General features: G+C 37.1%; 1 protein-coding gene across 1 annotated transcript; it reads left to right on the forward strand.

Moving 5' to 3' along the window:
* Positions 1–11,871, forward strand: sst1.1 (somatostatin 1, tandem duplicate 1). Its single transcript, XM_016551977.1, has 3 exons — positions 1–86; positions 10,226–10,558; positions 11,379–11,871. The coding sequence occupies exons 2-3, from the start codon at positions 10,421–10,423 to the stop codon at positions 11,583–11,585; spliced, it is 345 nt and encodes a 114-aa protein (XP_016407463.1). The 5' UTR covers positions 1–86; positions 10,226–10,420; the 3' UTR covers positions 11,586–11,871.
* Positions 11,872–12,287: the final 416 nt, after the last annotated feature.

Below are 12,287 nucleotides of genomic sequence, written 5' to 3' on the forward strand. Positions count from 1 at the left end.
ACTCAGATAAAATATGATTTATTGGCGTGACGCTGAAGATTCATCAAAGGGCAGCGGTTACGCTACGTCGGAGCAGGACACACTGGGTACGTCGCTTTTATCTTAATTGTTGCGTGTTTTATCGGCATTACCGAAGAGAACTTCAATTATGCATCTTATTTGAAAGTTTTATACCGCAGCAAAGTTCTAATGAGGTCCTGTATCTAGTAAGAAAGTGTTCAGCGCAAGGCAGTAAAAAGCGTCGCCTTAGTCATTTTACACCGACAATAAATTAACTTCATTACCAGCACACTGCACCATCAGCAGGGAAAGAACATTAGAGAAATGAGCCAGCACAAATATGTCCACTTCTGCCTCCAAATCCCCATTTAAACTCGCTTAAAGTTCTACCTCCTCAGTGACTCGTATAGAAAATTACTGTAGGATAAACCGAAGCCAGACTGTACTCTCAACTGTTCAGCTGTAGGCTACGGCAATATGTTTTCCTCCATCATTAAACAACACTCCTTTATTTTGTTGCGGTGTTTCTGTATAGAAAAAATGGGTCATTTGAGGGCGAGTAAGATATTTTTTGACAGAGAAAGAAAGAAAGAAATTAACCAGATGTAATGTGTTTTTTTTTCTATTTCTAATTAATTTGTGTATGCACAAGTTTTTTGACAGATGTCTTTCTCAGATACTTTGCTGCTCTCCTGTAGCCAAGTGATGAGCTCATGATTAAGTGATGGCAACTGTTGTTTTCTCACACACTGATTTTGATACTTCTCTGATGCATTTTTTAAAATAAATATTATCATGCCGGTGGGCGCATTTATGAAGATTAACATTATGAATGAATGCTTTGTTTTTGAATCACCAATCCTCATTAATGATGCATCATAATGGAAATAGAAAAAAATATTGATACATAAAACTATTTTAACTATTTAGAACTATTTTACATGCAGTTTTCTATATTTTCAGGAATAGTTCACCCAAAAATGAAAATTTGCATAACAAATACTCATCCTGAGGCCATTCCAGATGTAGATGAGCTTGTTTCTTCACTGTTATGGATTATTGGACTCGTAATTTGGCCAGAAGTGGCAGTTTAAAATTAAAACACCTTAATGATGGATTTGTTTCTTACAAATATGCAGCTTTTCCACTTTTTCCACTAACAAGATGTTAATAAATGGATTGGAATCATGTTGATCTCTTGTGGATTCTTGTTTTTATTAGCACGTTTGGACTTTCATTCTGACGGCACCCATTTACTGCATAGGATAAGCAAGTGATTTGATGCTAAATTTCTCCAAATCTATTCTGATGAAGAAACAAATTAATCTATGTCTTAGATGGCCTGAGGGCGAGTAAATATTCAGCAATTTTGTGTGTGTGTGTGTAAACTATGCATTTAATACTGCTTTGTGTAATCTTTTCAATTTTAAATATCTCAGTAAAGGCTATTATTTGTCATATGTAGTATGACTTTATGTTGGTGCTCTGAGGCTGTGGAATAATGTGTCTGGGATCTTTTCGTCATCTTCACACCAACAAATTAAACTCATTAAATCACAGATGCTTGAAGCAGACTTAATGATATATCCCTGCTAAAATATTCTGTTGTTAAATCATCATGCTGTCCTATGGGAAAGCTAGTTTGGCTGTTTTAGAAAGGGAGATATAGGAAGAGTGAGTGAGGGAGGGAGACCACCTGACCTTCATGCAGCAGATACTGTATTTTCTGTGATATGCCTGCAAACCATTGCAAATACAGTCTGAATAAGGTGTGTATTACATCTCTCATTTCCATAAAGGTCAGACGTGTGTATACTACAGGCAGACAGATGCATTAACACAGACTGATAGGTCAGCTGGTGGCTGCACTGAGAGCCAAAGAAAGGCTAAGATGTGAATGTATTGAGATATAGAATTGATTTCCTGTATCTGTGGTGGTCGTGCCGTTTTGAAAAGTGTTAGGGAATGGAACCCCTGGATATAAATAAACTTCTTTGGCGTGCCTGTTTAAGACCCCAAGTGGTGCTTAAAGGCAAACCATGTGCAAATTCATCAGTCAACACCATTGTCATTTGCTCTGCAGAATACAAAAAAAGGCGGTTTGAACCAGTTCCTGTTTCCTACTGTCACAAACCTGTAACCAATCCCGTCAACCTGTGGCTGAGGCTTTATCATTAGCGAAGCATTTCTGTGTTGATTTTGAGAAGGTAGCTGTCTAAGATGGTGAACAGGAACATGGTTTGTGTAAGCAACACATTATTATAGCTGTTTCATAACAGGCCAAAGGCTAATGATATAAATTACGCGTGCAATGTTGTTGAGGGTGATATACAAAATGCATTATCATTCTGATACATTGACTAGTAAATGACGCCGCATAATTCGCTCTTCCTCTTCTTCTTCAGAATCACTTAATGCTTCAAACATGCATATATGGCTGAATTAATCCAATATTGCCATTTGCCACTGTGTAGCTTTTACTACATAAGTTAAGTGAAAGTGGAGCAGGTAGTCCGAGCTGGTGTGATTGGTGGAGGCAGTAACAAATTTGCATATTCGTGGTATAGGCCTTATGTATCCCCGCCCCTTTTCCACACTTCTTGTCTTCCGTTTGTATTCCACAGAGTGAAGGTAAGGTCATACGAATTTTATGAATTAACCACTAGTTTTAAAATCTTCCCGTTCTAACTGACATTTGTTATGACATCTGCTTCAAACATTACAATTCTCATGGTAACTTTTAACTTTTAAAGGGGTCATATGATGCGATTTCAATTTTTCCTTTCTCTTTGGAGTGTTACAAGCTCTTGGTGCATAAAGAAGATCTGTAAAGTTGCAAAGACTAAAGTCTCAAATCCAAAGAGATATTCTTTATAAAAGTTAAGAGTCAGCCACACCTACCTAAAACGGCTCGTTCTAACACGCCCCCACATGCCTACGTCACTATCTGGGAAGATTTGCATAACGCCGCCCAAATGTTCACGCAAAGAAAGAAGGCTAGGCATGACGATATCTGCTTCGTCATGCCTAGAGCTGATCTGTGCTGGTCATGTGGAAAATAATGTGTTTTTTTTAACCTTAAACCACATAAACACATTTCATTACACCAAATACACAAAATAATGTTCTTTTTAGCAACATCATATGACCCCTTTAAAAAGTAAATCCACTTCACCAGCTAATTGCTCTTCAACAGTGATGCTATAGATCAGGGGTGTCCAAACCTGTTCCTGGAAGGCCACTGTCCTCAAAGTTTAGTTCCAACCCTAAATAAACACACTTGAACCAACTCATCAAGGTTTTCAGACTCACTAGAAACTTACAGGCAAGTGTGTTGGAGCTACACTCTGCAGGACCTTGGCCCTCCAGGAGCAGGATTGGGCACCACTGCTATAGATTAACCTCAAAAGATGAAATTCTAAAGATGGCTGCGCACTTGTTTCTCTGACGCACAAGGTCTATACTAAATGTGGTAAGGATGTAGATTTAATATTCAAGCCATTGTAAGGCATGAAGAAATTATTTTCACAGAAAAATTTTTTTTTTCGTAATTTCATGTCATTTCGATTATCAACAATGAGTTTTAAGGGATAAAATTAGTGACTGCAAGAGAAATGTAGAATGATGTCACAGTGAGATTTCATGCCTTTGCAGCGCATTGTTCTAGAACCCTCAGAATGGAATATGTAAGCAAGTATGACTCACATTCAAATAAATATGTAAATCACAGAGGTGACCGTAGGAAGTGACATCATGGCAAACTGTGTCTGATTGTAGCGACAACTTCAAAAGGAACTAAATAAATTAAGCAATTAAGAAGTGCATGTGACGAAAAACTGATAATTGCGCAATTCGTTAAACAAGCAAAGTAGTTTGGAGTTGTCTGCTGATTAGCATGAATTCTGCATATGCATGAATAGCTCCCGAAACTGGTTACGATTTCATTTTCCTGACACAGGAGAAAGAGATTTGATGTTATTTAAGCTGCATAAAAGAATCACAGCGGTTCAATTGCAGACGATTCTTTGTTGTAAAAACGGAGATGAAAAGTTTGAAAGCAATTTATTTTCTCGAGATGCGCAGGAGATAATTTTGACCTGCTCTAAGACATTCATACACACACACATACACACACACACACACTTGAGAGAAAGTATGTTCTCTCCGTCTGAGTTGAAGAGCTGATTAGCAGTGTGAGGGTGGGTAGACGGGGTTCGGCGAGGCTGTGTTTAAATATCAATGCTGAATGATTCCACTGCCAGGTGCTCTTTTCTCTGGTCTCTGCCCGACTGCTCCATCACTAAATACCATTGATTCTGCTATTACACACACAGAAAAAAAAAACATTTCGTAATTTCATGTCATTTCGATTATCAACATTGAGTTTTAAGGGATAAAATTAGTGACTGCAAGAGAAATGTAGAATGATGTCACAGTGAGATTTCATGCCTTTGCAGCGCATTGTTCTAGAACCCTCAGAATGGAATATGTAAGCAAGTATGACTCACATTCAAATAAATATGTAAATCACAGAGGTGACCGTAGGAAGTGACATCATGGCAAACTGTGTCTGATTGTAGCGACAACTTCAAAAGGAACTAAATAAATTAAGCAATTAAGAAGTGCATGTGACGAAAAACTGATAATTGCGCAATTCGTTAAACAAGCAAAGTAGTTTGGAGTTGTCTGCTGATTAGCATGAATTCTGCATATGCATGAATAGCTCCCGAAACTGGTTACGATTTCATTTTCCTGACACAGGAGAAAGAGATTTGATGTTATTTAAGCTGCATAAAAGAATCACAGCGGTTCAATTGCAGACGATTCTTTTCTTTACATAAATGTATAATTATTTACCAACAATGCAATGAATCCTCATTCTATTCCTGACTGGCGATTCAGTTTGAAGAAAAGTCAATGCTGAATGATTCCACTGCCAGGTGCTCTTTTCTCTGGTCTCTGCCCGACTGCTCCATCACTAAATACCATTGATTCTGCTATTACACACACACACGGGGTGTAACGCTTCACAGCAGTACCATTTGTTTGAGACTGTGTGAGTATGTTTGCTTGAGTCTGCTGAGAAATACAGTGAGTAATGTATCATAGGGGAGGTGTCTGAAGCTCATGATTTCACAATGCATAGAACTGCGAAAATGTTGAATCATGTTCTCTACATACTGGATGCAGTACATTATACAGAAAGCATTAACTTTATGAATGAAAGACAGTGAAAAAGACATAGAATGCAATGTGATTGCATAGGATTTCATGCAAAGTAAGTATTCTTCAAAGTCTGAAAAATTAAATGTTTGTGTACACACACACACACACACACACACACACACATATATATATATATATATATATATATATATATATGCACATATTATATATATATTTCTTGATTAAAAAAATATATGTACTATTACTATTGCTAGAACATTTTTAAATCTGGGTGGGGAACACGTCAACACTCTTAAATAGCCATTAAAAACAAGCTATCCTTTATTTTTAAAGCATTTTTTATTTAAAATCATTCCTGTGAGAGACAAAAGTTCCCCTAGTTGAAGAATCACCCACATAAAGTGTGGGTTTATAGCACATACATTTTTATGCTTAGACACTGGAATGTACAATGTATTTTTCCCAAATGAAAACCTTTTTACATACAGTATGTAGACTTTAATGTTTTTACAAATGGAATTCAAAGGTGGATTTTATTGCATTTGTTATAAATGACATTAGTTAAATGTTTAATGCCATTACATTTATCTAACAGTTGAAGCATTTACCTAATTTTGCATTCTGTGTGTCATAGATTATATCATATTTCATACTTAATGAGCTTTGATTTTAATTAAATCAATCTAAACAAAGAGTGCAATTGATTTTACTTATGTTAGGCTCTCTGGATTTCATTTATTAATAAAACTGCCATTAAAAAGCTCATTCTCAGATAAAGATTTTCTATCATTTACTAATAAATGAATGTTTTGCTCGGGGGTGTCTGAGCACTGAACCCGCTCACCTGTGAAGTTACCCTCACAAAGGTTCCAGTTTTTAAAGGATTTCAACAGATTTGTAAGTATTCGTGATTTTGTATGTATAGTTGTAAAGGAGGATGGCATTATGTTGATGCTGGTATTGGGCATTTCATAGTCTATATTTAAGCATAAATGTGAGAGAAAAAAGGGAGATAAAGGCCTAAAATTGCAAGTTGACCTTTAACATAATTAAAAGACTTATGGGATTGTTTCCAGTTTGAAAAATGTATGAACCACTCACATTTCTCATGCTTGATTCATTTAAACTTTGCTTATCTTTGTGTAATTTCTTGAATTTAGCTGGCAGCTTATTAAAAATCTTTCAATGGGGACAGAGATGATAAGAATGGATAGTAAGAAATCAAAAAGAATGATTTTATGATTTCATCAACCAATAGCAAGCGCAAACAGAACACACCAATCCAGTGGAACAGACTGGCCTTAAAGGGGTCATATGATGCGATTTCAATTTTTACTTTCTCTTTGGAGTGTTACAAGCTCTTGGTGCATAAAGAAGATCTGTAAAGTTGCAAACACTAAAGTCTCAAATCCAAAGAGATATTCTTTATAAAAGTTAAGAGTCAGCCACGCCTACCTAAAACGGCTCGTTCTAACACGCCCCTACATATCTACCTCACTATGATTTCAGTAAACATCATAAGCTTATTTTTCATCAGAAGCTTAGTTTACTGTTCTGTATAAATGACTTTTATTGCAGCTTTTGAATGTGATTCTATTCTATCATAAACATACTTGTATAGACATACAATCTTCACCTCAGGGGTGATTAAACAGAGAAAACATTGCATGGATATTGAGGGAGGTAACCAAGCCACAAAGACCAAGTGTTAGAGATTTTAGCAATGGATTTATTTGGCATAGGCCTAAATACTGCATAGCAACACCCTAGCATCACAACAGTTTTCACAGGAAATCATCGTTCACAATTTCTTTTAAAAAATAAATAAATCTGTTAGTCTAATTGCAGGGATGAATGAATTGCATTTATGTGTGTTTGTGGTAAATTTCCATGTGTTTATTGTGAGAATGACAGGTTCTGTGTTCACTTATGCTGCTGTAAGCTTGTGTGTGTGTGTGTGTGTGTGTGTATGCGTGTGGCTGCAAGTCATTTCACACTTTCATACACAAATTTCCACGCTTTATATGTGTATGTGTGTGCAAACGTGAGGAAACAGAAAATGCCAGCGGAGGAGGACGAGCGTGCGAGGTGGACAAAAGGCAGGGTGAGTAATTCCTCCAAGTCTCTGACGAGCCCGAAACCTGACAGATGAATTTAAGAGCATGCGATTCAAATCAAATCAAAGCAAATCAAATATATATATATATATATATATACATTAGTGCTGTAAAACGATTAATCGCGATTAATTGCATACAGAATAAAAAAGTTTTTGTTTGCATAAAATATGTTTTGTGTATATTTATTATGTATATATAAATACACATACAGTATATATTTTGAAAATATTTTCATGTATTTACATGTCAAATTTATATTCATATAATTTATATTATAAATAAATATATTTAATATAAAAACAATGAGAGTCCAAACAGCTGATAAAAACATCAATAATCCACAAGTAATCCACATGACTCCATCAATTAATGCCTTATGAAATAAAAGCTGCATGTTTGAAACAAATCCATAATTTAAGGCATTTTAACTTCATACCAATGTTTCTAGCCAAACTATAAGTCCATAATCCATAATAATGTGTCCTCTAGTGAAAAGGTCCATCTCCTGTTGTCTTCTCGGTTCTCACATCAAAATCCATATTTATTTAGAACTGTTTTGGCTTGGTTTAGCTTGTAAACAGTACTTGGTCTGTGCATATTCCTCTCTAGATTCAGACAAGACAACTTTTCAACAGAAAAAGCAATATTATGGATAGAGGAATTGTATATGCTGAAAACAATGGTTTGAAGTTAAAAACGTCTTAATGTGACTCCATCAATTAATGCCTTATGAAATAAAAGCTGCATGTTTGAAACAAATCCATAATTTAAGGCATTTTAACTTCATACCAATGTTTCTAGCCAAACTATAAGTCCATAATCCATAATAATGTGTCCTCTAGTGAAAAGGTCCATCTCCTGTTGTCTTCTCGGTTCTCACATCAAAATCCATATTTATTTAGAACTGTTTTGGCTTGGTTTTGCTTGTAAACAGTACTTGGTCTGTGCATATTCCTCTCTAGATTCAGACAAGACAACTTTTCAACAGAAAAAGCAATATTATGGATAGAGGAATTGTATATGCTGAAAACAATGGTTTGAAGTTAAAAACGTCTTAATGATGGATTTGTTTCTTACAAACATGCAGCTTTTTACTTTACAGGACGTTAATTGATGGACTGGAGTGGTCTGGATTACGTGTGAATTATTGTGATGTTTTTTCAGCTGTTTGGACTCTCATTCTGACGGCACCCATTCACTGCAAACTGCAGAGGATCCATTGGTGAGCAAGTGAAACACTGCAGGTTTGTTAAACCAATGGAGAGCGCTTGGTAAGAGTCTGTATTCGTAAGTGTTGAAGTACTTAAACTTATTTGAATGCTTAAAATGCACATTAATGTATGAATTTTATCGAATTAGTAGCAAAATATAAAACCAAGTGGCATCTGCAAAAAAAGTAAGCTTTTCTCAGAAGTGACTTCACTTTTTTGCTGTTTTGCAGCATATTTTATAATCTGCAACAAATGCTTTTTTCTCACTTTTGGCCAATATCTATTGTTTTATCATTTAAAACCTAACTTTTTGTGAAATCATTCTTTATTTAAAATAAATGGCACTTGGTTTGATCTAAAAAAAAAAATCGAAATACTTTTCATGACCTTTGTGTTTAACTATGTGTGTGTCTGTGAATTTTTGCATGTACTGACAAGAATGTTGTGAATCTAAATCTCAAAACTTATTCATGAAAGTTTAGAAGGCCTACTCAGTTCGGTGGCCTCTGCCATACTCTATAGCACTAATAGAAATCATTGCCATCAGCCATGTGTCTAAATATGTTTGTAGTCTCAACCGCCAAAGGCTACTGCGTGCGCTCGAAGCACACATGACCGCAATTAGCATCGAAAAATACAGGCTGGTGTGCGAAAAATAGTAACTGCGTAAATAATGCTGCTTCGGATGCGTCTCAAGTCACCGGGTGCGCAGGCCATGAGCGGGTGCGACCGTCACACCGTCCCCAAGGGTTCAATGGAATTAGCGCGAGTTCTCCTCCAACACATCACGGATCAGAAGGCGCGCACGGCGTGGATCATGACTGGCCATTACCATCACTTAATCGGCGCTTGTGTCTTGATTAGAAGAACGGAGGTGACCGAGAACCCCCACGGAGGGAATAGGCAAACAGATCCACTATCCGCCCGGCCCGGGGAAAGCAGTAGGACACGAGGCTCTTCTCGGAAACCTTGACGTCAATGCGCACACGCATGAGGCATGTAAACCAAACCACCATCAATTAATGTCTTTGCCCTGGGCGAGTTACCAGAGAACCCTCTTGAAACCAGCACTGGAATCTGCCCTAGGAATATGATTTCTGTACAATTTTAAACCAATTTCGACTTCTTATTTTTTTGTTTCCTGTGAATCTTTTATGATTATAGGCCTATAGTCTATACACAGATTTTGAAGAGGCAATATAACAAGAGTGTGTTATGACACTGAAAAATCCCCACAGACTTGCTGTTAGATTCGAGGACCGGAACTATAACTGTATAGTTATCTTTATATTCTGACGGCCTTTTTTCATAACCCGCAGAATATATTGAGAAATTATCCTCTCTCTCTTTCATTCATACTCTGAGCCACAAACATATTAGTGAGGACTAGATGCAGTGTTTTAAGAGATGATGTGTGCTAAACCCTTTACTTTGGTAATGGTATAGCCTATTTCCCTTCCACTAAACTGTTCAAAAACTATTATTAGGTATTTTTTATTGAGTTTTGTTAGTGATTTCAGATTTTAGTATCCTTGTTGCGGGTATAGACTTGGTCAATGTAGGCAAACTCTGACAAACACACACAGAGACAAAAATACAGTATGTGTGTGCAGGGTTGGAGTGACGATTGCAGGTTAAATCGATCATTAATCCCTTTCACCTCCAGTAGGATTCACGCCCCTAATCGGTGTCATCTTTGTCACTCAGTCAGCATCACTCGAGCTCACGCGAAGGAAACCCCCCTCGCCTCCTGACGTCAGGCGGATCGTTTAAAAGGCAACTTTGGAGGAATGAGCTGCAACAGAAGGAGCAAAGAGACAGAAGAGGCAACTTACAACTAGCGCAGCGCTACCCGACGCATCTTTCTTCTTTTAATTTCCCACCAAATCAATACTTTCAAAGATGCTCTCCACGCGTATCCAGTGCGCACTGGCGCTCCTGTCCCTCGCGCTTGCCGTCAGCAGCGTCTCAGCAGCACCGACAGACGCCAAACTCCGCCAACTTCTGCAGAGATCTCTCCTCAACCCGGCTGGAAAACAGGTAAACGAATGCATACACAAAATACTAGTTTTGGTACTTTTATATATGTTATAAATGACTTTAGATTGAGTTCTAAATCGGTAGCAAACAAACTAAAATCACTGTCCATGGTGCTGAAATCGACGTTAGCGTCTACATCTTGAGACTTAGTTCTACAACTCATGGAGAACATATAGAAACGTCGTTTGAACTTGCATAATGTTGATTATGATTAATATAATCTCACGCAAACATAAACTGGTGATCATGGAATCCGAAAAGGCAAAAAATGGCAATGTCCCATGGCAGAAAAAAATAAATTATATCTAAGATATATAACATAAGCGTTAAACATTTAAGACTATACATTTTTGTCTACATATAAAACGGAAATAAAGTCAGATAACGAATGTCGGTTGTCAGTCCGACTGAAATTAAAAGATTTCTATGGAGCAAAAATATAAAAGTTGCAAACTTATGCTCTATTTAAGAAAACGTTTCAAAAATAGATGTAAAACTAAATCAGTGCCTACATTTTTAGACAGTTATTCGCTTTGTGCAAACATTTTCTTTCTTCACTTGAAAAAAATAGTGCAACACAGTCACTGGGGCGGTACGCTTTCAAAAGGCCCTAATATGTACCTTTAAGGTATTAATATGTAACATTTAGGGGCAAATAAGGTACACAGATGTAACTTCTAGCTTTCGTACCCTAGGGTACCAACCCAGTGACAGCGTTGAATCTTTTTTCTGAGAGCGTTCTCATTATCGAGCGCACCTTTGACAACAAGTGCAAACATACTAAAGTTTTGTTTCTCTCTCTCTCTCTCGATTTCTTCAGGAACTCGCCAGATACACACTTGCAGACTTGCTCTCAGACCTCGTGCAAGCAGAAAACGAGGCGCTGGAGCCCGAGGATCTGTCTCGCGCTGTGGAGAAAGATGAAGTGCGTCTGGAGCTCGAGCGCGCCGCCGGTCCGATGCTGGCACCTCGCGAGCGCAAAGCCGGATGCAAGAACTTCTTCTGGAAAACTTTCACGTCGTGTTAATTTCTCACCGCGCACCGTTTCCTTTTGACTTATTCTTTTTTTATTCCTTCATATTTATTTTTTTTCCGTCTTTCACGTATTCTTCATCATATCTAAACTGTATATAAGAAAATAAAAGCGACTATATTTGTCGTTTAACAACGATGATAGCTCTAATTGACTATGTTTTTCAAGGCTGTTGATGTGTCATTGGAAAGAATGTTTTGCGGATGTATGCGAATCTGCTTTTAATTGTACTTCAGCAGATATCACTATTTTTAATTGTTTGTTTGAATAAAATCTATGTTTCAGAGCCAATGCATAATGCAACTTTGTCACACCAACTTAAACACATACAGACCTCTTTATAAAACTGATTTTTCTAGTGTGTAAAAGCCAAAGGCATGGAAACAAGATAACAGAGGAGAAGGAAGATGTTTTTATATAGATATAATCAATAAATCTTTGCAATTATTTCACCAAACAGTTATGCAATGCTAAATGTGAAAAGTGATGGCAGGTGTGAGCTTGGCAGCTTATCAATAAGGTGTAATTTAGTGGTGACCTGCACTGTGTGGAAATCTTTCAGAGCCATTTAAGAGCCAAAGTGAACGTGAAAGGAGAGAGAGACTCTATTTGGCTGGTGAATCACAGAGGCTCTTAATAACCTTTCATTTTCAGCATTAAGAGATTCAGTTAAGAAAGCTCTCAAACAATTATGGG

Source organism: Sinocyclocheilus rhinocerous, unplaced genomic scaffold (assembly GCF_001515625.1).
Source record: "Sinocyclocheilus rhinocerous isolate Xijiao unplaced genomic scaffold, SAMN03320098_v1.1 scaffold2120, whole genome shotgun sequence".
Taxonomy (NCBI): domain Eukaryota; kingdom Metazoa; phylum Chordata; class Actinopteri; order Cypriniformes; family Cyprinidae; genus Sinocyclocheilus; species Sinocyclocheilus rhinocerous.

What these genes read in the sequence shown, in the direction of transcription:
- sst1.1 (XM_016551977.1), top strand. Translation starts at nt 10,421, where the DNA reads ATGCTCTCCACGCGTATCCAGTGCGCACTGGCGCTCCTGTCCCTCGCG. An exon ending in TCAACCCGGCTGGAAAACAG is followed by an intron (nt 10,559 to 11,378) that starts GTAAACGAATGC and finishes CGATTTCTTCAG; the next exon opens with GAACTCGCCAGATACACACT.